General features: G+C 43.0%; 1 protein-coding gene across 6 annotated transcripts in view; it reads right to left on the bottom strand.

Annotated features, from left to right (window-relative positions):
* The window catches only part of NF2 (NF2, moesin-ezrin-radixin like (MERLIN) tumor suppressor), an 84,723-nt gene extending 75,720 nt beyond the window's left edge, over positions 1-9,003 (bottom strand). For 2 of the 6 annotated variants that reach the window (XM_010598753.3, XM_010598752.3), the window contains exon 1: positions 8,496-8,992. In XM_010598753.3, the coding sequence (XP_010597055.1) occupies positions 8,496-8,609 (114 nt within the window). In that variant the 5' untranslated portion in view covers positions 8,610-8,992. Of the gene's footprint in view, positions 1-8,495 lie in introns of all 6 variants that reach the window. The other 4 variants (XR_002787960.2, XR_002787961.2, XM_003419073.4 and 1 more) reach the window with 4 other exon arrangements.
* Between the last annotated feature and the right edge of the window lie 17,636 nt (positions 9,004-26,639).

The raw sequence follows: 26,639 nt of genomic DNA on the forward strand, positions 1-26,639 counted from the left end.
AGTTGTACCATTTTACATTCCGACCAGGAGTGTGTAAGTGTTCCAATCTCTCCACAACCTCTCTAACATTTATTATTTTGTGTTTTTTGGATTAATGCCAGCTTTGTTAGAGTGAGATGGAATCTCACTGTAGTGTTGATTTGCATTTCTCTAACGGCTAATGATTGTGAGCATTTCCTTATGTATCTGTTACCTGCCTGAACGTCTTCTTTGGTGAAGTGCCTGTTCATATCCTTTGCCCATTTTTTAATTGGATTATTTGTCTTTTTGTTGAGTTTTTAGAGTAATCATGTAGATTTTAGAGATCAGATGCTGATCGGAAATATCATAGCTAAAACCTTTTTTCCGGTCTGTAGGTAATCTATTCACTCTTTTGGTGAAGTCTTTGGATGCACACAGGTGCTTAACTTTTAGGAGTTCCCAGTTGTCTAGTTTCTCTTCTGGTGTTTGTGCATTGTTAGTAATGCTTCTTATACTGTTTATGCCATGCATTAATGCTCCTAGTGCTGTCCCTATTTTTTCTTCGATTATCTTCACCGTTTTAGATTTTATATTTAGGTCTTTGATCCATTTTGAGTCAGTTTTTGTGCATGGTGTGAGGTATGGGTCTTGATTTATTCCGTGCAGACGGATATCCAGTTATGCCAGCACCATTTGTTAAAAGAGACTGTCTTTTCCCCATTTAATTGACTGGGCCTTTGTCAAATACCAGCTGCTCATATGTGGATGGATTTATGTCTGGATTCTCAATTCTGTTTCATTGGTCTAGATATTTGCTGTACTAGTACCAGGCTGTTTTGACTACTGTGGCGGTATAATATCCTCTAAAATCAGGTAATGTGAGGCTTCCCACTTTGTTCTTCTTTTTCAGTAATGCTTTACTTATCTGAGCCTCTTTCCCTTCCATATGAAGTTGGTGATTTGTTTCTCCATCTCATTAAAAAATGTCATAGGAATTTGGATCAGAATTGCATTGTATCTATAGATCGCTTTTGGTAGAACAGACATTTTTACAATGTTGAGACTTCCTATCCATGACCAAGGGTATGTTTTTTCACTTATGTAGGTCTCTTTTGGTTTCTTGCAGTAGTGTCTTGTAGATTTCTTTGTATAGGTCTTTCACGTCTTGGATAAGATTTATTACTAAGTATTTTATCTTCTTGGGGCTACTGTAAATGGTATTAATTTGGTGATTTCCTCTTTGACGTTCTCTTTGTTGGTACAGAGGAATCCAACTGATTTTTGTATGTTTATCTTACATCCTGATCCTTGGCTAAACTCTTCTATTAGTTTCAGTAGTTTTCTTCAGGATTCTTTAGGGTCTTCTGTGTACAGGATCATGTCATCTACAAACGGAGATACTATTACTTCTTCCTTACCAATCTTGATGCCCTTTATTTCTTTATCTAGCCTAACTGCTCTGGCTAAGACCTCTAGCACAATACTGAATAAGAGTGGTGATAAAAGGCATCCTTGCCTGGTTCCTGTTTTCAAGGGGAATGTTTTCAGACTCTCTCCATTTAGGATGATGTTGGCTATGGGCTTTGTACAAATGCCCTTTATGTGGGGGAATTTTCCTTCTATTCCTACTTTGATGAGCGAGTTTTTGTCACGAATGGGTGTTGGACTTTGTCAAGTGCCTTTTCTGCATTAATTCACACAATAGTGTGATTCTTGTCTTTTGTTTTATTTATATGATGGATTACACTGACTTTTTCTAATGTTGAACCATCCCTGCACACCTAGTATGAATCCCACTTGGTCATATTGATTTTTTTTTTTTGGTATATTATTGAATTCTATTGGCTGGAATTTTATTGAGGATTTTTGCATCTAATTTCATGAGGGATATAGGTCTGTAATTTTCTTTTTTTGTGGTATCTTTACCTGGTTTTGGTATCAGGGATATGCTGGCTTCATAGAATCAGTTTGGGAGTATTCCATCCTTTTCTGTGCTCTGGTAGTGGTCTTAACTCTTCTGTGAAAGTTTGGTAGAACTCCCCAGTGAAGCCGTCAGGGCCACGGCTTTTATTTTGTTTGGAGTTTTTTTAGTTACCTTTTCAATCTCTTCTTTTGTTATGGGGTTTATTTAGTTGTTCTACCTCTGTATTAGTTTAGGTAGGTAGTGTGTTTCTAGAAATTCATCCATTTGTTCTAGGTTTTTGAATTTTTTAGAGTACAATTTTTCATAGTAATCTCATGATTCGTTTAATTTCAGTTGGGTCTGTTGTGATATCGTCCATCTCATTTCTTATTTGGGTTATTTGCTTCCTCTCCTGTTTTTCTTTTGTCAGTTTGGCCAATGGTTTATCAGTTTTGTTGATTTTTTCAAAGAACCAGCTTTTGGTTTTGTTAACTCTTTTAGTTGTTTTTCTGTTCTCTATTTCATTTAGTTCTGATCTCATTTTTATTATTTGCTTTCTTCTGGTGCCTGAGGGTTTCCTTTGTTGCTCTTTCTATTTGTTCAAGTTATAGGGATAATTCTTTGATTTTGGCCCTTTCTTCTTTTTAGATGTGTGCATTTATTGCTATAAATTGACCTCTGAGCACTGCTTTAGCTGTGTCTCAAAGGTTCTGACAGGAAGTGTTTTCATTTTCTTTGGATGCTATGAATTTCTTCATTCTATCCTTAATATCTTCTATAACTCAGTTGTTTTTGAGCAGGGTATTGTTCGGTTTCCCAGTGTTTGATTTCTTTTCCTGCTGTTGATTTCTACTTTTAGGGCTTTACGGTCAGAGAAGATGCTTCGTAATATTTTGATGTTTTGGATTCTGTTAAGGCTTGCTTTATGACCTAATATGTGGTCTATTCTAGAGAATGTTCCACGTGCACTAGAAAAAAAGTATATTTGGCTGCTGTTGGGTGGAGTGTTCTGTATATGTCTATGAGGTCAAGTTGGTTGATTGTGGCATTTAGATCTTCAGTGTCTTTATTGAGCTTCTTTCTGGATGTTCTGTCCTTCACCGAAAGCAGTGTGTTGAAGTCTCCTACTATTATTGTGGAGCTGTCTATCTCACTTTTCAATGCCGTTAAGAGTTTGTTTTATATATCTTAAAGCCCTGTCACTGGGTGTGTAAATATTTAATATGGTTATATCTTCCTGGTATATTGTCTCTTTAATCATTATATAGTGTCCTTCCTTATTCTTTGTGGTGGATTTAACTTTAAAGTCTATCTTGACAGAAATTAATATTGCCACTCCTGCTCTTTTCTGATTGTTGTTTCCATGATATATTTTCCAGCCTTTGAGTTTTAGTTTGTTTGTGTCTTTAAGTCTAAGGCTTGTCTGTTGTAGGCAGCATACAGACCGATCATGTTTTTCTTATTCATTCTGCCACTCTCTGTCTCCTTATTGGTGCATTTAGTCCATTTACATTCAGCATAATTATGGATAGGAATGAGTTTAGTGCTGTCATTTGATCTCTTCTTTTGTGCGTTGTTAACAGTTTTTTTCACTTTATTTTTTGTGCTATGTAGTTTATCTTTATATATTGTCTCTTTCTCTTATTCGTTGTTGTTGATTTTGTTTTTGCTTTGTCTTTATGTTTTTCTTGTATTTTATTTTGATGAGTAGGACTGTTAGTCTCCTTTGTGGTTACCTTAATATTTACTTCTCTTTTTCTAAGTTTAATGCTAACTTTTATGTCTTTTTATCACCTTGACTTCCTTTCCATATGAAAGATCCATGACTACATTTTTTAGTCCCTCTTATTGTTTTAATGTTGTCATCTTTTACATAATAACATCACTGTTTCCCTATTTTGACCATTTTTTTAGCTTGAATTATTTTTGTGATTTCCCTATCTGGGTCAATAGCTAGTTGCTCTGTCCTGTGTTCTAGTCTTAGGTTGATATCTGATATTATTGATTTTCTATCCAGGGAGCTCCCTTTAGTATTTCTAGTAGTTTTGGTTTGGTTTTTACAAATTCCCTAAACTTCTGTTTATCTGGAAATGTCCTAATTTCACCTTCATACTTGAGAGACAGTTTTGCTGGATATATGATTCTTGGCTAGCATTTTTTTCCCTTCAATGCTTTATATAAGTCATCCCATTGCCTTCTTGCCTGCATAGTTTCTGCCAAGAAGCCTGAGCTTATTCTTATTGACTCTCCGTTGCAGGTGACTTTTCGTTTATCCCTAGCCACTCTTAAAATTCTCTCTTTATCTTTGGTTTTGGCAAGTTTGATTATAATATGTCTTGGTGACTTTCTTTTGAGATCTACCTTCTGTGGGGTTCATGGGCATCTTGGATAGATATCTTCTCATCTTTCATGATATCAGGGAAGTTTTCGGCCAACAAATCTTCAACAATTTCTGTATTTTCTGGTATCCTTCCCTGTTCTGGTACTCCAACCACTTGTAGATTATTTCTCTTGATAAAGTCCCACATGATTCTTAGGGTTTCTTCATTTTTTAAAAATTCTCTTATCTGATTTTTCTTTGAATATATCAGTGCCAAGTGTTTTATCTTCAATCTCACCAATTCTGTCTTCCACTTCCTCAGTTCTGCTCCTCTGACTTCTATTGAGTTGTCTAGTTCCTTAATTTTATTTTTAATCTTCTGAATTTCTTATTGCTCTCTCTCTATGGATTCTTGCAGCCTATTAAATTTTCACTACGTCCTTGAATAACCTTTTTAATTTCTTCAACTGCTTTATCTGCGTGTTCCTTGGTTTGTTCTGCGTTTTGCCTGATCTCCTTCCTGTTCTCTCGAAGAGTTCTGTATATTAATCTTTTGTATTCTATATTTGGATATTCCAGGAAGACATCTTCATCCAGAAGATTCCTTGATTCTTTGTTTTGAGAGCTTGTTGAAGCGATCATGGTCTGCTTCTTCATGTGATTTGATACTGACTGTTCGCTTTGAGCTATCCATACATTATTGTATTGATTTATTTTATGTTTGCTTACTGTATCCTAGTTTCTTGCTTTGTTTTGTTTTGATATGCCCAAAGAGGTTGCTTGAGTGAGCTTGCTTGATTATTTGTGCCTTTGAAGCTCTAATGACCTGTCACCAGATGGTCAGAGCTCTTACAAGGTATATGAGCCTAGGAGTCCATTCACTTTTCTTTTATGGATTCAGCTCAGGTGTCCAGGTAGTTGGTCATCAAGTGTGTGGTACCGGTTCTGTCCTACAGTCTTAGAGGGGCAGGGGTGATTGGAGTAGGCACAGGCATCTGGTTGCAGCAGGGGGTCACGCTCTGAACAAGGCACGGGGCTGACAACCTTCCCCCAAGTATCTGTATAGATACTAGAGCACACAGGTGGGTGGATTCTGCAGAGGGACCATAGGCACCCAATGCTTTTGGTTGTAAGGACTGGGAGGCACCAACTATCCTTGGACCCCTGTCACAGGTAGCTAGGTGACGTGGGTGGGGCCACCAGTCCTCAGGCCCCTGATGTGGGTAGGTGAGAACCCTGTTTAATTGTCAAACTGGTGTCAAACATTAAAAGCCCACCTCTCCACTGCACAGGTGAAACAGTGTATTCAGATCTCAAGCAAATACACAGTTGCAGTCTGCCAACAAGGGCCTATTCTCCTGAAATGGGCCCACACAGGTCCATGCAGGGGTGAAAGGTATTCAAAGTCCACAGACCATTTGTGCCTGGACAGGAGCAGCTTCTGTCCCGAGCTCCCCATCTCAGTGGAGGTAGCAGATTATCTTCTCCGCTAGTTGTTAACTTATTCCTTCTCCAAGGCCAAGAGAATGGCTCAGTGCACACAGCAGGACCTGTCTCAGGCCCTGGGAAATCTACAGGCAGTGAAGATGGCCTTGGGGCTCGGGGTGTGCTAAAATAAAAGCAAGTACTTAGCTTTTGCTGAGAGCGCTGTTCTTCTCTGGTTCCGGAGGTGTGAGTAGACTGTGTGACTCACTGTCTTTCCCTGAGGAAACTGCATCCTGAACGCTACCTCCAGCCCTGCCGCGGTCACTCCAGGGGATCGTGCCTGACAGATCCCACCAACTCAGGACCAGCAACTCCTTGCCACTTCTGAACTGTGTCTCCTTCCCCCTGCTGCTCAGTCCGATTTCCTAACTTTGCCTTTGATGTTCAGGGCTCCTAGCATGTCATATATATAATCGTTTTACTTGTTTTTTTGGGTCTTTGTTGTAAGCGGGATCACCAGAAGCGTCTGACTACTCTGCTATCTTGGCTTCGCCTCCCTTTTTTTTTTTTTTTTTAATAATATTGTATGGTGTTTTCCGTGAAGGTTTGGACAGCAGTTTAGGTTCCCATTCAACAATTTCTACACAAGTTGTTCAGCAACATTGGTTACATTTTTCACAATGCATGAACATTCTCATTATGTCTGTTCTGGTTGTCCTGTTTCCACTAATCTAGTTTCCCTGCCCTCCTACATTCTTATCTTTGTTTTAAAGTAATTGCTTACCATTTGGTCTCAAATAGGAGATTTTTAAAAAATCACAGTACTTAAGGGTGATATTATCTTTTGAGCCAATTTGTTATCTAGCTACAAGGTGACCTCAGGGGTTAGTTTTGGTTCAAGGTTTGAAGAGTATATCAGGGCAACAGTCTTAGGGAGTCCTCTGGTGTCAACCAGTCCTGTAGGTCTGGCTTTTTTTTTTAGGAATTTGAGGTTCTATTTCACATTTTTTCTCCCATGCTATCAGGGTCCATTTATCATGGCCCTGAGCTCCAACTGTTCATAAGAGCACCTTTAGCCATGAACTTCTCCAAGAGCTTTTGCAAATGAAGTCTGTTTCTTTGGGAAGATATTAGGAGGTATCTGTTCCATGGCCTGTTTCTTCCTCCTGGCAAAATCTCTGAGCCAAGCTCTGGAGCTGTGTGGGTAGGAACAAGGCAAGCTTCTCTCTGAGTGGCACCCCTGATCTAGGAGCTGAGCACTTGGGGAGGGGGGGCAGTAGCTTGGGGTCTTCTTGGTTTGTCTCTCCTGGTGTGGAACCATAGCTTCGCAAGCCAAGGCACGAGGAGAGTTGGCACCCCAGTGTTCTCAGTTCACCATATCCAAGGTAGAGCCTCCATCCATGAGTAGGGCTGGAGAGAAGAAGAGAGCCCCCACCTTTTGTCTGCCCCAGCCCACAGGTAACAAGTAACTTGGTGCAAGATGATAAACATGCAAGTCCTGCTCTTCCTGGGAAGAAAGTCCCCTGGCTGGAAGCTGAGGGAAGAGCGAGCCCTGTGTTCTTGATTGCAGCAGTGTGGATTGGAGTTTCCACCTCCCTGAGCTGAAGGGCTGAGGGAGGGAGAGGTCTTGATTTAAATATCACAGACTTTTTTTTTTTTTTTTACCAATTTTCATGGATTTTCTTGAGTAGATGTTTCCTCATTTCCTGTTTTCCCTTAGGACCATTTCAAGAAGTTTTCAATGGTGGTAACTGTTGTTTTTATAATTTTCACCAGTTTCAGTAGGAGCAGGTAAGTAGAACTCCTCATGCTGTCACGCCATTAGGGACCCTGTGTAAGGCTGATTCTGCATTATAACAGTAGGGTTGAAGAACTGAGTAGTGGCAATAAGACTCTCCATGGCCTGCAAAGCCAATAATATTTACCGTCTGACCCTTTACAGAAAAAGATTGCCAACCCCTAACTTAGGTCACTGCTGCTGATACTGCTGGTCCACGGACCACACTTTTGAGTAGCAAGAATTTAAATTACTTGAGAAGGAGTACTGAATGGGTTAAGAGCTTGGTTCAAAACCTCACTTTGCCATCTACTAGATATAAAGTTTTTGAGAAAGGGAATGATAATAATGGTATCTACCTCACTGGGCTGTTGTAAGGATTAAATGTAGGACTGTCTGGCACTTATTAAGTATTCAACAAATGACAGCTATCATCAAGGTATAAGACAGCATGTCTTTTCTTAAAGTCTTTTCCAGAAAAATTTAAGCTTCGGAAACAGGAAACAAGTATAAACTTTCAATATACAAGACGCTGCTTTTAATACCCGGGGTGCATAACAATATTACCTAATAAAGTTAAAAACTCACCCCCCAAAAAACAAACAAACATTGCCATCAAGTCTATTCAGACTCATAGCAACTCTATAGGGCAGAGTAGAACCGCCCCATAGAGTTTCCAAGGAACACTTGATGATTTCGAACTGCCGATCTTTTCCTTATCAGACGTAGCTCTTAACCACTACGCCACCACCCAGCCAGAACTTAAGCCTGACACTGAAAACGAGAATTCTTTACCATGGACGCCCCCAACCCCTTCCAATAACAATGAATGAAAATCTTCAGGAAGTGCTTCCAAACCCAAAAGCCCTATGAAGAAAAGTAGCAATTATCTTCAACATGAGGATTTGGGCCTAGACGACCCCTTCCATTTCCACCCGTCTCTTATCTATACCCAGATGATGATATAAGGAGAATCCCTCAAGCTTCCACTTCGACTGACCCCACGGCGGGGGCGCCCAGGTCAGTGCCGGATCCGGGACAGGGCCGGGTAAACAGGGATTCGGTCGGGCTGGCCCTCGCCGCGGCCCGTCGAGGTTGCCGGCGGTTACCTCGCAATTGAACTCCATCTCGGCGTCCATGGTGACAATCCGCACGGTGAACGTCTTGGGCTGCTTCCTCTTGAGAGAGCTGAAGCTCATGCGGGAAGCGATGGCCCCGGCCATGGTGCGGGGTTCGGGCCCGGGACCTCTGTGCCCCCGCGGCCTGCGCTCTGGACCGGTTAACCCCCCTGGAGGAGCCGCACAGGCCTCAAGGCCACCATGGTGGCCGGCCGGCCGGTCCGGGAGCGGGTTGGGCGGCGCGGGCCCCCTACGGCCCGCATGGGCCGCAAGGACCCTGCCCAGAAGCGAAAAGGGGCGTCGGGGGCGGGCCCTGCTGGCCACGGGGAGGGTACGCGAGCCGGGACCGACGGGGCGGACGCGGCCCGGCACTGGAGGGAGTCGGGCTGGGGACGCCGGGGAAGAGGGCGGCTAAGACGACAGCGGCCCACGGGGGTCGCGGAGACGCTCTACAGCTGGGCGCGCACACGCGCGCGTGCCTCTCACCCTTCCCGCTCCGCGCGCCCCCGGCAAGCGTCCCCTCCCTGCTGCGCCCGACCGGCTCCCGCCCCGCCTCCAGGCCCCTCAGACGACTACACACGGCGCAACGCAACCCGGCGGCTGCCTCCCAGAAGCCGGGGTTGGCTGACAACTCCAAGGGAGGCGGGGATTTTCTGCTCCGTCCCGCCTGCTTCTGATTAGCTCCACCAATTGAAAGTTCCGCTCTAGCTGTAGGCGGGAGCTTGGGCTTGGCGTTGAATAGCTGTAGCGGCAGTCACTCCGAATGCTTTTGTTCGTGAGTGTACGCCTACTCTAGCAAGACTGGTTGAGGCGGCGCAGCCTGGCGCGCCTCTCCCGGGAATCCACGTCCGGGCGTGTTCCTGAGCGCACGAGTTGGGTTCCTTCCTAGTCCAGCTAGGAACTGCATTTTTGACAGAGCACGCCCTGCGTATGGCGCCTCAGAAGGTGTATTTTAGACGCCAGGCGGATGTTCCTTTTTGGCTCTCAATTAACTACATTCAATGACCTCTGTGTTTCACGACTTTTAAAACACTTGTGGAGGCCTGTTTGGTTGCTGACATTGTCCCGCCGGATTCCTCAGCCTCGCATTAGAAGTGATACTAATTACTGTGAAAGAGAGATTATAATTGCACCTACCTCATGGGGTTGTTCAGGAGTTTAAGCGAGTTAATACACATAAAGCTTTAAAACGGTGGCCGGCACATACTAGGTTGGATCCAATGAAATTGTTGCTTTGGTAGATCAAAAAAGCTCGAAAATTTTCATTTTTCATTTTGTACTTTATGATTTTCATTTTTTAACCATATATGCTTCCTATTTATGTTTTAATATCATCAAGGATTATGCTGGGGGGAGGGAATTGAAACGAATCTACTCTCAACCCAGAAAACTTCTCCACAAAAACGACAGAAAGAAAAGTTTGATTATTGAATAAGCATTAAACCAGAATGTGATGCATCACAGGGAATCCACTACAGAGATTGCAAGAACAGAAAGAAACCTTATCCTTTATATAAAACAAAACAAAAATCCGTTGCTGTCCAGTCGATTCCGACTGTAGCGAGCCTACAGGACAGAGTAGAACTTCCCCATAGGATTTCCAAGGAGTGGCTGGTGGATTCCAACTGCGAAACTTTTGATTAGCAGCCGACTTCTTGACCACTGTGGCCACCAAAGCTCCTATCTTTTACATAGCTGAGGGGATAGAACTCAGTACAACCAAGTTTAAGACAAAATTGCTAACTTTCCAGTATCTATGTCAGGGGACCTAAAGTTATGCTCATCTTCCAGGAAACTGGGTGGTAGGGATGGGAGATTTTGTGTGTGTGTGTGTGTGTGTGTGTGAATGTACACAACAAAACACCAATTTAACAGTTTCTACATGTGCAATTTAGTGACATTAATTACTTTTTAGTTGTGCAACCATTCTCACCCTCCTTTTCTGAGTTGTCCCTCTCTCATTAACATAAACCCACTGCCCCCTAAGGCTCCTGTCTAATTTTTCAAGTTGCTGTTGTCAACTTGATCCCATATAGATACCTCTTAAAAGAGCATAATGCTCAAGGCAGACGTTTTATACTAGTTAAGATAAACTATTGTTTTAAGATGTCTTCGGGGGATGTTTTTGGTTTAAGGTCTAAGGTGTGAGGTTTCTTGATGATTACATTTCAAATCAAATGGCTCTGAGACCACTGAGGAAACATCCTTGACTTATATACTTTTCAGAAAGTCAAAGGAAGATTCTGCCATTAAAAGAACTGAAACCTGTTATTTTCAATTTGTATTTTTCCTTACATTTATAATGGATGTGTGTGTGGGGTTGAATTATACCTTTCTGTGTTTAAAAATATAGGGTTGCTATTTGTTGGGATTGACTTGAAGGCAACGGGTTTGGTTTGGTTTTTTTTTTTTTTTTTGAAAAGGGCCCTCATCTATGATACATCTTTTGGTCCTGTCTAACCCAGAGGAAAGGAGAAGGAAGAAAACCAAGGACACAGGAAAATATTATCCTTAAGGACTAAAGGACCGTGTAAACCAGAGACTCAACCAACCTAAGACCTGAAGAACTAGATGGTGCCCAGCTACCCCCAACGTCCACCCTGACAGGGATCACAACAAGGAGTACCAAACAAAGCAGGAGAAAAATGTAAAACAGTATTCAAATTCACATAAAAAGACCAAACTTACTGGTCTGACGGAGACTGGAGGAACCCCTGAAACTATGGCCCCCGGAAGCTCTGTTAACCCAGAGCTGAAACCATTCCTGAAGCCCACTTTTCAGACAAAGATTACACACACACAAGAATAACACACATGAGGAACTGGGTTTCTTAATTCAATTAAGTATAGGAGACCAAATGGGCAGCTCCTGTTCAAAAGCAGGACGAGAAGGCAGGAAGGGACAGGAACTGGATGAATGGACACAGGGAACCTGGGGAGGAAAGGAAGCACATGCTGTCACATTGTGGGGATTGCAACCAATGTCACAAAAAAAAATATATATAAATTTTTGAATGAGAAATTAACTTGAGCTGTAAATTTTCACTTAAAGCACAACAAAATAAATAAATAAAGGGGGCCCTGGTGGTGCTGTGATTAAGAGCTCAGCTGCCAACCAAAAAGTCAGCAGTTTAAATCCACCAGCCACTCCTTGGAAACCCTATGGGGCAGTTCTACTCAGTCCTATAGGGCTGCTATGAGTAAGAATCGACTCCACAGCGCTGGGTTTGGTTTGGCTTTGGTATTTAAAAAAATAATAATTTTTTTTGTTGCTGTTGTTGTAAATATACCAAACCAAAACCAAACCCAGTGCCACTGAGTCGTTTCAGACTCATAGCGACCTTATCAGTAGAACTGACCCCGATAGAGTTTCCAAGGAGCGCCTGGTGGATTCAAACTGCCAACCCTTTGGTTAGCAGCCATAGCTCTTAACCACTACGCCACCAGGGTTTCCTACATATAACAATAAATTTTAAGATAATTTCTAATCGTCAAAATTGATTTTATTTTTAAATTATTTTAATTGTTGAATTGTTGTTGTTGTAGTTATGTGCCGGAGAGTTGATTCCAACTCACAGTGGCCCCATGTGACAGGGTAGATCTGCCCCATAGGAGTTTTTTTCTTTCTTTTTTTAATGCATTTTAGATGAGGGTTTACAGAGCAAATTGGTTTCTCATTAAACAATTAATACACATATTATTTTGGGCGAGTGTGCCTATTTAGTCTCGTTTTGTTTTATGGACCTGTCTAATCTTTGGCTGGAGGATGAATCTCAGAAGTGCCATCACTACTGAGGTAAAAAGGAGTCCAGGGGCCATACTGTCTGGGTTCTCCAGTCTCTGTCAGACTAGTAAGTCTGATTTGTTTGTTTGTTTGTAAATTTAGAATTTTGTTCTACATTTTTCTCCAGCTCTGTCCAGGACCCTCTATTTTGATCCTTGTCAGAGCAGTCAGTGGTGGTGGCCAGGCACCATCTAGTTGTGCTGGACTCAGTTGCCCCATAGGGTTTTCATAGCCAGGTCTTTCTCCTGTGGAGTCGCTGTGTAGGTTTGAACCATCGACCTTTGGGTTAGCAGCCAAGCACCCAATTGTTGCGCCACAAAACAAAACAAAAAAAACCTGTTGCTATAGAGTCAATTCTGACTCATAGTGACCCTATGGAGCAGAGTACAACTGCCACATAGGATTTCGAGGAGCAGCTGGTGGATTTGAACTGCCAACCTTTTCGTTAGCAGCTGAGCTCTTAACCACAGTGCCACCAAAACCAAACCAAGCCCGTTGCCATCAAGTCGATTCTGACCAGGGCTCTTTAATTGTCCAGTAGAGAAGATTTAATCACACATAAGTGTTAACCATCATCAGCATTACCCCCACTCTGCAGATGAAGAAGATGAGACTTTTAGCATGATAAAGTCACTTGCTCACCCAGATGCTGTTGTTAATGCCATAGAGTCAGTTCTGACTCATAGCAACCGTACGTACAACAGAATGAAACATTGCCTGGTCCTGCACCATCTTCACAATCATTACTATGTTTGAGCCCATCGTTGTGGGCATGTGTCAGTGCATCTCATTGAGGGTGTTCATCTTTTTTACTGACCCTGTTTCAAGCATGATATCCTTCTCCAGGGACTGGTTCCTCCTGATAACATGTCCAAAGTACGTGAGACAAAGTTTTACCATCCTCGCTTCTAAAGAGCGTTCTAGTTGTACTTCTTCCAAGACAGATTTGTTCATTCTTCTGGCAGTTCATGGTATATTCAATATTCTTCTCCAACACCATAATTCAAAGGCATCAATTCTTCAGTCTTCCTTATTCATTGTCCAGGTTTCCCAAGCATATGAGACAACTGAAAATACCCTGACTTGGGTCAGGCGCACCTTAGTACCACCTCAAGGTGACATCTTTGCTTTTTAACACCTGAAAGAGATCTTTTGGAGCAGATTTGCCCAATGCAACACGTCCTTTGATTTCTTGACTGCTGCCGAGACAGGCAAGAGATGGAGCTGCTGGCTGAATTAAATCAAGGCTACATTTCAAGGCCCTGTGTGCTTGACCAGCTATAATTAAATAGTCTCTGAATCTAAACCTAAGTGCAAACCACCATATAACTGTTGCTGCTGGCACCCGAAAACTACTTATAGTTAACAAACTAGGTGCTTAGACAAGATAAGGGACTACATTTCAGGGCCCTGTGTGCTTGACCAGCTATAAATTACTGATAATCTTCCTGAGTTGTTTTTCAAGGCCTCACCATGTGCAGAGCATATGTAGTAAAGATCAACATGGACCATGAATGACCTTCCACATGAGACAAAAATGAACAGGGACCCCTCGCCGGGCCTTGAACCAAGATCCAGAGGCATCACGCATGCATGACATCCCAGAATAAGTCCTGTTCGACCTCCCAGCAGCCTTTGTAACAGACTCCATCTTGGTTCCAGCAACCTCTGCAAGGAAGTCCATCTTGAATTCTAACTGCACATGCATTTAATTTTCATAATCCCTCCCCTTCCCCTGGAAATCTCCACCCATCTAATGAATAAAGATAATGCGTTTTTCCTATCTAAAAACTTTTATAAGCCCTAGAGGATCCTTTGTCCAGTGAGAGACTGGAGGCTAGTGTAGGTGGAAACCCCTCTCCCTCTCTCCCTTGCGAGCCTTTTACTCTGTCTCTAATAAACCTTTGTTTGTGTGGAATCTCTGAGCCTCTCTTGGTCATTCTTGTTCAGAAGAAAGTAAGAACCTAAGCCGGGCTTAGTCCTGAGCTGGGAAGCCCTGTTTTGTAACACTGCTTCCATTGGCATTGATTGTGGATCCATGTAAAATGAAGTCCTTTACAGCTTCAATCTTTTCTCCGTTTATCATGATGTTGCTTATTGGTCCAGTTGTAAGGATTTTTGTTTTCTTCTTGTTAGTACAATCCATGTTAAAGGCTGTAGTCTTTGATCTTCATCAGTGCTTCAAGGCGTCTTCGCTTTCAGCAGGCAGGGTTTTGTCATCTTCATAATAGTAAGTGGCAAAGCTGGGATTCAAACCCAGGTCTAGCCCACCCAGAGCTTGCCTGTCCTGCCCTGCTTCCCATGTTGTGGCTTCTAAATTGCTCCTTGTTGCATCTTCAAGAAAGAAACATGAACTATAGTTCTGGAGCACTCAACAGACACTGATGCTGTAACTATACCAATAGCATAAATCTAGCTCTTCACTGCAAGCCAGGCCCCAGGAATCACTTACTGGCACACCCAGTGGGGATGCAATGGGGGAACTTTATGTCCTGTGTACTGCCTGTAAATTCTCCCCACCAGACTGATTGTTCAGGGCAGTAGGAATATCTTCATTTTCATTCCTTCAGTTCTTCTCTGCAGGTGGGAGAACCAGGCTGGATTGTCCTGTAGGCTCCCCACTGGGACAACAAATCAGGGCTTTAACCCAGGGCCAAGTTTGCTGGCAGAAAATAAGTGACTGATGAAACTCACTGAGGACCAGACAGCAGGGGCTAAAAAATAACACTGGGGGCCAGTGACACCTCATATTAATGGAGGGTCTACTAAGTGCTCTGCACTGCACTAATTGGCCAAACATACCCAGTTTAACATGCCTGAGGGGACATCCAGGTATAAATATACATAAGTCTGGATCTCAGAAGGAAGGCCACAGCAAGGAACAAAAATAGATGCAATGGAATATTACGCAAGCATTAAAGGTGCCACTCACAAAGAATTAACAGAGATGGTAATAGTATCTGCCAGATAAGGGTTTGAGGAGGATACAGTGAAATAATTCAGGTAGTGCACATTGAGAAAGACTGGCACACAGACACCAGCCAATAAATATTTGTTGAATGAATAGGTGAAGGACATGAGGACACACTTATGGTCTCAATTATGGAAACAATAAAAATATTAAGTGCTTACCATTTAAGGCACTCTGCAAAGTCCTTTCACGCTTTATTTCTTTTCTTCCTTACTAAAACCCTATTTTGTAGGTATTACATCCCTAGCACAAGCAGGTCTGGTTGTGCAGTGGTTAAGCACTCAGATGCTAACTGAAAGGTCAGTGGCTTGAACCTACCAGCTGCTCAGTGACAGAAAGATATGGCAGTCCATTTCCGCAAAGATTTATAGCCTTTGAAACCCTATGAGGCAGTTCTATTCTGTCCTATAGGGCCCATATGAGTTAGAATAAACTTGATGGCAACAGGTTTTGGTTTATGTCCCCAGCTTATGATGAGGAAACTGAAGAAGGCTGAAATGAGGTAATTTACCCAAGATCATAATTAGCAGTGATTTGCATCCAGGACTGTTTGAATCCAGATCTCACCTGATATACACTTCGTTCATCCATTCTTCCAGAAGATTAGTGATTCTCAAAGTGTGGTCCCTGGACCAGCAGCAATGGTATCACCTGGGAACTTGTGAGAAATGCGAGTTCTCAGGCCCCACCCCAGAAAGACTGAACCAAACACTCCGGGTGTGGAGTCCAGGGATCTGTATTTTAACAAGGTCTCCAGGTGATCCTGATGCATGTTCAGTGTACTCTGGAATAGTGGTTCTCTATCAGGGGCAGTATTGCCCCCCACCCAGGAAGCTGGCAATACCTGGAGACTGCCTTGGTTGTCACAACTGGGGGTGCTTCTGGCCTTTATGGATAAAGGCCAAGGATACTGCTAAACATCCTACAGTGCACAGAACAACCCCACCCCCCACAACAAAGAACTACCCAGCCCTAAATGTCAATCATGCCAAGATAAAGAAACTCTGCTCTATAGAGCAGTGATCCTTTAATCTTTTTGAGCCAAAATCACTCTGTTGAGAATCTGATGAAACCAGTAGATCTTCTCCACAAAGGAATGCACACATACACATAATTTTGCATATGGTTTCAGAAGGTTCACAGAAAGACCCTTCCAAAGCACATCTGTGAACTCCAGACGAAATCAACTTGTCCTGGATGCTACATGTGAGTTCTACATTGTGACGAATCATTTTAATTCACCTGGAATCCAGATTTCTGGGTTCATGGAGTTGGGGTGACTCACTCAGACCATCTGCCTATAGGTGTCCTTTTAAACCTTGAGCCTTTAAGGAACTGCTTTACTAAAGTCACCTTCAAGTCAAACAACAGCTTAGTAAGCAGCTTAGCAGAGATGGTTTGGCCTTCGGCATTGGGCTCTTTTAGAGATTTATCTATGTGCAGCCAGGAGCAGGAACCCCAGGGTCTGACTGGAAAATGTATGGTATGTCCTTAGTGACTGTTTTATAACCCACTGACTCTGGAGCCCTGCAGGTGTTCCGATGCTACCTCGAGAAATTAACATGACAATGACCAATGTACCCCATTTTCACTGTCCTCTCTTTGGAGCACCTTCCTGATACTTGCCTGGTAGACACCGCCCAATTCAAATTGTATCTACTCACAATAAATATATTCTGTTACACTAGTTTTTGGTGTTTCTCTGTGCATTTAGGTTTTAACAATTGTGGCCCTTCTGCAGAAAACTGGACCCCATCATTTTTGGCCACTTGCAGAATTACTTTTACTGCACATTAGCACAAAGCCAGTGTCCTGTCATCTATGTCCAAGGGGCTTCCACTCACCAGCTGTGTGACTGCAGAGATGTTTTTACCATCTTATTCTTAAAATGGGGGGGAATAGGAAATGGAATTGCAAAAAAAGAATAGTTGCCATTTGCCATAGGGTCAATTCCAACTCACGCAACCCCATGTGAGTCAGAGTGGAGCGGTGCTCTGCAGACTGATTTCTTGGAAGTCCCGTTGCCATCAAGTTGATTCCAACTCATAGCGACCCTATAGGACAGAGTAGAACTGCCCCATAGCGTTTCCAAGGAGTACCTGGTGGATTCAAACTGCAGACATTTTGGTTAGCAGCCATAGCTCTTAACCACTACTCCACCAGGGTTTCCTCTCTGAAATGGATGTCCGTAAAAAATGGTGTGGGGATGGAGTCTGACCTCCTCAGCCTAATATCTATCACGAGAGGGAAGGAGAATCAAGATCAACAGCCCGAGGCTGATTCCTATGGGGCAGAGGTCAGATGGACCTCCTCTCTCCAACCTTTTTACAATTCTGACATCAGCGGTCCCTGCCACAGCACTCTCTACTTCTCTGCTGGATTCGATAATTCATTGCAATGGCCACACAGAACTCACAGACCATACTCATAGTTATGGGGTTTATTAAGGAACTAACAGGTTACACTTTAGGTTCAGGGACACTCAGGACAGAGTTCTTCCATCAGGGCAGCCTCTACTCAGCCGTGAGCACAGACATGCTTCTCTCTGGCTTGTAGGCCTTTGCCCTGCTGGGGCAAGTGTTACAAAGCTCTTTTAGCTCTGCTGATAAGTACCCAGAGATGCCCCACTCTGCCAGTAAGCCTCGGCCTGGAGGTGCTCATCCCTAGCTCAGTGAGTCGACAAACCTAACTCTACCAAGTGCCCAGTGATACCCCACCCCAGAAGCAAGCCTCCTGCCCAAAGACACTCAGCTTTCTAGCTCTGTGGGCCAGGAAGCCCACTGCACCATTTCCTGCCTCTGTTGCCACCGCTTCTCACCATCTTCAGAGTTACAGCTCTCTCTCTCTCTCTCTCTTAGTCTCCTGGTTCCAGGAGCTTCTCAGTGCAGGAATCTCAGGTCCAAAGGACATAGTCCACTTCTGGCTCTTCTTTCTTGGTGGTGGTGAGATCCTCCCTTCCAGCCTCTGGGATGGCTCATTTTAAACCCAAAAAGATGGCAAAACTGATCAGTCTCTTTTGTTAGGGTTTCGTATACCTTATTTGCATAGTATTGTAGGGTAAAAACATCACGAAGTTTAGTACAGCAAAAAGAAAAGTTTTATTCAGCATATATTCAAAAAGGCAAAAGTAGGAAAACAGACAAGCATGCTGTTAGAGCCATGTCTGCCAAGTCCAAGGAATATTACAGAACAGGCAAGAATGGGAAAATGGACAAACATGCTGCCACAGCCATGTCTGCCCACCCCAAAAACCTAGTGCCGTCAAGTCTGAGGAATATTACACAACAAACAAGAGTGGAAAAATGGACAAGCACGATGCTAGAGCCTTGTCTGCCTGAGTCCAAGAGACATTAAGGAATAATCAGTATATATTAACATAACAAATGGGCAAAACCATTGAAAGCTTCACCTTTTCACAGATTGGCTAACCACTGCTAAATTTCCATGATTCTACATTTTGAATTGCCTTTCTTGATAATCGTTGGTACAAATTTTAGTAAGGACAGTTAGGAGGATCTTCATTGGTCTGACAAACCTTACTATTCACTAAAGCCCCCCCAAAAAAAAAAAAGAGTGGAAAGTATGTGGGTCTTTTGTGCTGTTTGTAATTAGTTTATGTGAAAGTTTCCCTAAGAGATGTTTTCCAAGATTGTCCTAGCTATTGTCTTTATACCTCAGGGCCCAGTTGACGTGTCCTTGCGAGTTCATCTCCAGCTGGGTCACATTCTAGGACAGGGAATAATGGCTCCAATATTATCTCCTAAATCAATAGTCCCACTCAATCAATGTGTGTGAAACACAAAAACTACGGCTAGAAGGGCCATATTAAGTAATTCATTGAACCGCAATCTCCAAGCCTTTCTTTCAAGGCATCTCTGGGTATAGGCTTGAACCTCCAACCTTTCAGTTAGCAGTCAAGAAAATTAACTCTTTGAACTACCCAGGGACCAGAGACATTGCAAATAGCAGCCTAAAAGCACACATTTTATTGAATTTTACTGAATGCTTAGTCTCATAATTCTCATAAAAAATAAGTTATTATTCCCAGTTAACAGATAAGAAAACTGAAGGGCCCAGAAGCCAGTTACTGGGCAAAGACCACATAGCTTAATAGAGGTAGAGCCTGGCTCTTAAACCCAGGTGACCGGCTCATGGCCATAGTCTTTCCAGGACAGTGAGCTGCCCGTAGCAAAGGGCCTTGTCTGTAGGATGCTGAAAAGTACGTTTTCGGGCCTGTAACTCCTGCTCTTTCCTAATTTGCTATTTGCTGCTGTTTCTGTGTCCCTTACTGTGGTAGATAGTTTTGGGACTTGAGCTGACGTCTTTTCCCAGGTCTGGATCTCAACAGCCATATTTATGCCAGGAAAACAGGAGGAGGTTTGGGGCAGTCACGTTTTACAGGAAGGATGTTATCTTAGGTATCTAGAAATACCGCAAGTGGCTTTAACAAACAGGAATTTATTCTCTCATAGGTTAGGAGGCTAGAAGTCTGAATTCAGGGTGCTGGCTCTAGGGGAAGGTTTTCTTTCTATCTGTTGGCTCTGGATAAGGTCCTAGTTCCTTGGTTCCTTGGTGATTTTCATGGGGTATGGCATCTATATTTCCCCATCTCTGCTTTCTTCTCTGTACCTAATCTGCTCATTTAAGACATACCCTACACTAATACTTCCATTAACATAACAAAGAAAGCTCATTACCAAATAGGATTTGGTATAAAATCCAAAGAGGATAAAAACCAAGCCTGTTGCCCTGGAAGTGATTCCAACTCATAGCCACCGTATAGGACAGAGGAGAACTACCCCATAGAGCTTCTAAGGCTATAAATCTTTTCAGAAGCAAACCGCCACATCTTTCTCCCTCTTTCAGCTGCTAGTGGGTTCAAACCACTGACCTTTAGGTTAGCAGCTGAGTGCTTAACCACTGTGCCACCAGGGATCTTCAACCACAAGTATAGGGGTTAGGATTTACAACACATATTTTTGGGGAACACAATTCAACCCACAACAGGTGCCTCCTGTGAACTTTACATAATTCAAAGCCTTATATTCAAAAACCCTTTGATTTCTCACCATAGGAATGAACGTAAAGTATGTAATGAGATGCACTAGCATAGCTCATAAATCTACAGCCATCAGACCACATTTTTGCTTTTGATGTTGCTTTACATTTTTCAGTACTATCTGTAATTACCCACAGGCACTCTCCTGATCAACAGCACCACCACGGAGGTGGTTCAGCCTACACAACATTTTATCACGTCGTTGGAGCTCTGGTGGTTCAGTGGTTAAGAGCTTGGCTGCCAACCAAAAGATCGGTTGTTCGAATCCACTAGCTGCTCCTTGGAAACCCTATGGGGCAGTTCTACTCTGTCCTATAAGGTTACTACAGGGTCACTATGAGTCAGAATTGATTTGACGGCAACAGGAATATCCACTCCAAAGGTATTGAATACTGGGAGTGTTTTACAATACTAGCATCTCTCCTTCATGAATGCTTGAATGATATTGTTATAGTTTTCTTTAAGTGGTTTGTAATAAAGTGAATGGCAAAATAACAGGTCAATAGTCATAGAAAACTGGTGTCGTGGATTGAATTGTGTCCCTCCAAAATATGTCAGCTTCGCTAGGTCATGATTCCCAGTATTGTGTGATTGTCTACCATTTCGTCATCTGATGTGATTTCCCTATGTGTTGTAAATCCTATCACTATGATGTAATGAGGTAGATTAATACCTGTTGCCGTTGAGTTGATTCCAACTCATAGTGACCCTATAGGACAGAGTGGAACTGCCCCATAGAGTTTCCAAGGAGCACCTGGTGGATTCTAACTGCCGACCTTTTGGTTAGCAGCTGTAGTGCTTAACCACTATGCCACCAGGGTTTCCATGAGATGGATTAGTGGCAATTATATTGATGAGATCTACAAGATGGGATAGTGTCTTAAGCCAATTCCTTTTGAGATATAAAAGACAGAAACAAGCAGAGAGACATAGAGACCTCATACCACCAAGAAGGCAACACTGGGAGCAGACCATGTCCTTCGAACCTGAGGTTCCTGTGCTGAGAAGCTCCTTGACCAGAGGAAAATTGCTGACAAGGACCTTCCTCCAGAGCCGACAGAGAGAGAAAACCTCCCCTGGAGCAGACACCCTGCATTCAGACTTCTAGCTTACCAGACTGTGAGATAATAAATCTCTCTCTGTTAAAGCCATCCACTTGTGGTACTTCCGTTATAGCAGCACTAGATGACTAAGATAGCTGGAGTCCAAACTACACCAACAACAGAGTGATTCTCTAGATACTGACAAGGACGTGGCCATTTGTTTTCTAGCTAAAGCAGTGCCGCCTTTTAGCGATAGCAAAAGCACAGTTTATAATTCATTTCTCTGTGGTTGTTTTGAAATTCTTGAATACTTACCGATTCAAAATTTTTTCCCCTAGTATTTGTATTATTTCCAATTTATACATAGAGTGGCTCTTAGTCAATGCTTTAATGTGGCATTATGTGAAAGTCACATAATTCTTATCTGCAATATGATGCATAGTATAGAAAGGTCAGGACTTAGCAGTGTGGCTCATGCCCCAGCTATGACATAAATGCTTTCTTGTCCCTGTCACTCCTGCTTGGGGTCCCACAGGAGCTGAGAGATGCAATTCTCACAGAGCTTTTGGGCCTGAGCATAAAAGCCCATCGATAAAGAGTGGGTAACACTGCCACAGCCGGGTAATTTGTCTCTTTGTTCTTCTGCAGCCCGTGAGGTGATGATCTATTTGTCCCAGGGAATAGATGATGGCAGGTTTGTCCATATTTTACACTTATGAATCTACCTGCTCCTCTCCGCCCAGCTCTGCCCATCTGTCTTTGTCTCTGGCTCCTCTCGTTTCCTTCCCCTGATTGGGCGGCAGGCCTTGGCAAAGAGTTATGACGGTGGTCTCTGTGAGGGCTGCTTTGGGAAGGGAGGGGAAGAGGATGGCTCCACTCTCTGCAGAGAGGATGGGGATGTACAGGAGACAGGATCAGGGGAAAGAGATGTCACAGACTCTTCGGTGGGCAGGAAGGGACCTCAGAGAGGAAAGGGAAAGAGGAGAGATCCTAGAACAAAGAGCAATGGATGGGGGAGGACTGCTCTTAGAATGGGGCTTAGTGCAAAACATAAGGAAGCTGTGTGGCACAAGTGGTTTGCGATCAGCTGCTAAACTAAAGGTGGGCAGTTCAAATCCACCCAGTGGTTCTGCAGAAGAAAGGCTTGGCAAACTGCTTCCATAAAGATTACTTATTGCTGGTGAGCCAATTCTGACTCATGTTGTTGTTGTTAGGTGCCATCTATTCAGTTGTGACTCATAGCGACCCTATGCACAACAGAATGAAACACTGCCTGGTCCTGCATCATCTTCACAATCATTGTTATGGTTGAGCCCGTTGTTGCAGCCACTGTGTCAATCCATCTCACTGAGGGCCTTCCTCTTTTCAGCTGACCCTCTACTTTACCAAGCATGATGTCCTTCTCCAGGGACAGGTCCCTCCTGACAACATGTCCAAAATATGTGAGAGGTAGTCTCTTCATCCTTGCTTCTAAGGAACATTCTGGTCGTACTTCTTCCAAGACAGATTTGTTTGTTCTTTTGGTAGTCCATGGTATGTATATTCAATATTCTTCTCCAACACCACAATTCAAAGGTGTCAATCCTTCTTGAGTCTTCTTTATTCATCGTCCAGCTTTCACATGCATATGAGGAGATTGAAAACCCCAGGGCGTGGGTCAGGTGCACCGCAGTGTTCAAGGTGACATCTTCACTTTTCAGCACTTTAAAGAGGTCTCTTGCAGCTGATCTGCCCAATGCGATGCATCGTTTGATTTCACCACTGCCACTTCCATGGGTGTTGATTGTGGACCGAAGTAAAATGAAATCCTTGACAAATTCGATCTTTTCCCATTTATCATGATGTTCTTTATTGGTTCAGTTGTGAGGATTTTTGTTTTCTTTATGTTGAGGTGCAATCCATACTGAAGGCTGGGGTCTTTGATCTTCATCAGTGAGTGCTTCAAGTCCTCTTCACTTCCAGCAGGCAAGGCTGTGTCATCTGCGTATTTCAGGTTGTTAATAAGTCTTCCTCTGATCCTGATGCCCCATTCTTCTTCATATAGTCCAGCTTCTCGGATTATTTGCTTAGCATACAGATTGAATGGGTATTGTGAAGGGATATCACCCTGATGCACACCTTTCCTGACTTTAATCCACACAGTGTCCTGTTCTGTCCTAACGACTGCCTCTTGATTTATGTACAGATCTCTCAGGAGCACAATTAAGTGTTCTGCAATTTCCATTCTTCTCAATGTTATCCATGATTTGTTATGATCCACACAGTCGAATGCCTTTGCGTAGTCAATAAAACATAGTAGACATCTTTCTGATAGTCTGTGCTTTCAGCCAGGATCCATCTGACATCAGCAATGATGTTCCTGGTTCCGTGTCCTCTTCTGAATCCGCCTTGAATTTCAGGCAGTTCTCTCTCGATATACTGCTACAGCTGCTTTCCAATGATCTTCAGCAAAATTTTACTTGCTTGTGATATTAATGACATTGTTCCATAATTTCTGCATTCAGTGGGATCATCTTTCTTGGGTATAGGCGTAAATATAGATCTCGTCCTCGGTTGGCCAGGTAGGTGTCTTTCAAATTTCTTGGCATAGACGAGTGAGTACTTTCAGCACTGCATTCATCTGTTGAAACATCTCAGTTGGTATTCCATCAATTCCTGGAGCCTTGTTTTTCACCAGTGCCTTCAGTACAGCTTGGACTTCTTCCTTCAGTACCATTGATTCTTGCTCATATGTTACCTCCTGAAATGGTTGAATATCGACCAATTCTTTTTGGTATAGTGACAGTTTTCCTTCCATTTTCTTTTGATGCTTCCTGAGTCGTTTAATATCTTCCCCATAGAATCCTTCGATATTGCAACCAGAGGCTTGAATTTTTTCTTCGGTTCTTTCAGCTTGAGAAACGCCGAGCGTGTTCTTCCCTTTAGGTTTTCTATCTCTAGGTTTTTTGCACTTGTCATTATAACATTTTACTTTGACTTTTCAAGCTGCCCTTTGAAAATTTCTGTTCAACTCTTTTACTTCATCATTTCTTCCTTTCACTTTAACTACTTGATGTTCAAGAGCAAGCTTCAGAGTCTCTTCTGACATCCATTTTGGTCTTCTTTTTTTCTTTCCTGTCTTTTTAATGATCTTTTGCTTTCTTCAAATTCGTCTGGTCTTCAGTCATTAGTATTCAAAGCGTCAAATCTATTCTTGAGATGGTCTCTAAAGTCAGGTGGGATATACTCAAGGCCATACTTTGGCTCTTGTCAACTTGTTCTAATTTTCTTCAGTTTCAACTTCAACTTGCATATGAGACACTGATGATCTGTTCTGCAGTCGGCTCTTGATCTTGTTCTGACTTCATGATATTGAGCTTTTCCATCGACTATTCCCACAGATGTAGGCAATTTGACTACTGTGTATGCCATCTGGGGAGGTCCACGAGTATAGTCGCTGTTTGTGTCAGTGAAAAAAGGTATTTGCAATGAAGAAGTCACTGGTCTTGCAAGATTCTATTATGCGATCTCTGGAATCGTTTCTATCACCAAGGCCATATTTTCCAACTACCGATCCTTCTTCTTTGTTTCTAACTTACACATTCCAATTGTTGGTAATTATCAATGCATTCTGACTGCATGATTGATCAATTTCAGACTGCAGAAGTTGGTAAAAATGTTCAATTTCTTTATCTTTGGCCTTAATGGTTGCTGCGTAAATTTGAATAATAGTCATATTAACTGTTCTTTCTTGCAGACGTATGGATATTATTCAATCACTGACAGCATCGTAGTTCAGGATAGATCTTGAAATGTTCTTTTTGATGGTGAGTGCAATGCCATTCCTCTTTAAGTTGTCATTTCTGGCATAGTAGACCAATTCAAAAAGGCCAATACCAGTCCATCTCAGCTTACTAATGCCCAGGATATCAATGTTTATGTGTTCCATTTCATTTTTGACGGCTTCCAATTTTTCTAGATTCATACTTCATACATTCCACATTCCAGTTATTAATGGATGTTTGCAGCTGTTTCTTCTCATTTTATGTTGTTCCACATCAGCAAGTGGAGGTCCTGAAAGCTTGATTTCATCCACATCATTAAGGTCGACTCTACTTTGAGGAGGCAGCTCTTCCCCAGTCATCTTTTGAGTGCCTACCAACCTGAGGGGCTCATCTTCCATCACTATATCAGACAATGTCCTGCTGCTATTCATAAGGTTTTCACTGGCTAAGTCTTTTCAGAAGTAGACTGCCGGGTCCTTCTCCCTAGTCTGCCTTAGTCTGGAAGCTCAGCTGAAACCCATCCTCCATGGGCATCCCTGCTGGTATTTGAATACCGGCGGCATAGTTTCCAGCATCACAGCAAAGGCAAGTCCCCACCGTACAACAAACTGACCGACATGTGGGAGCTTTGACTCATAGCAACCCTAAAAACAGAGTACAACTGCCACATAGGGTTTCCAAGGCTATAATCTTTACAGAAGTAGGCTGCCACATCTTTTCCCCACAGAGTGGCTAGTGGCTAGTGGGTTGGAGCCGCCAAAGTTTCGGTTAGCAGCCGAGTGCTTAACCACTGCACCACAGGGCTCCTTCTGTAAAGATTACAGCCAAGAAAACCCCATGGAACAGTTCTACTTTGTTACACATGGGTCACCATGAGTCAGGGGCTGACTTGATGGCTGCTAACAACAGAGCAAAATTTAATTGTGGTAGCCAGGATGGCTCCACGATTGTCACATGCTGGTATTCACACCCTTGTGTAGTACCTTCCCACAATGAATAGCACTGAACTTTGTAGGCAATAGCGTATTGTGGAAATGACAGGGTGTGACTTCTAAGGCCAGGTTGTAAAAGTCATTGTAGATCCTGCTTACTCTCTTGAGTCACTCCCTCTGGGGGAAGTCAGCTGCTGTGTGAGGACACTCCAGCAGATCTCTAGGGAAGCCACATGGCAAGGAACTGAGGCCTGCCAACAACCAGCACTAACTTGCCAGGCAGGTGACTGAGCCATCTTGGAAGGGAATCCCTAAGCCTCAATGAAGTTTTCAAAAGGCCACAGCCCAGGCTGACTGCCTTAGGTTCTTAATGCTGCTATGACAGAAATACCACAAGTGAGTAGTTTAATGGGCAGAATTTATTTTCTTACAGTTTAGGAGGCTAGAATCCAAATTCAGGGCACCGACTCTAGGGGAAGGCTCTCTCTCTGTCAGCTCTGGGGGAAAGTCCTTGTCACTTTTCAGCCTCTGTTCCTTGGTTCCTTGGTGATTTCATCTTCCCCCACCTGTGCTTCCTTCTTT

This window comes from Loxodonta africana, chromosome 19 (genome assembly GCF_030014295.1).
Source record: "Loxodonta africana isolate mLoxAfr1 chromosome 19, mLoxAfr1.hap2, whole genome shotgun sequence".
Lineage (NCBI taxonomy): Eukaryota > Metazoa > Chordata > Mammalia > Proboscidea > Elephantidae > Loxodonta > Loxodonta africana.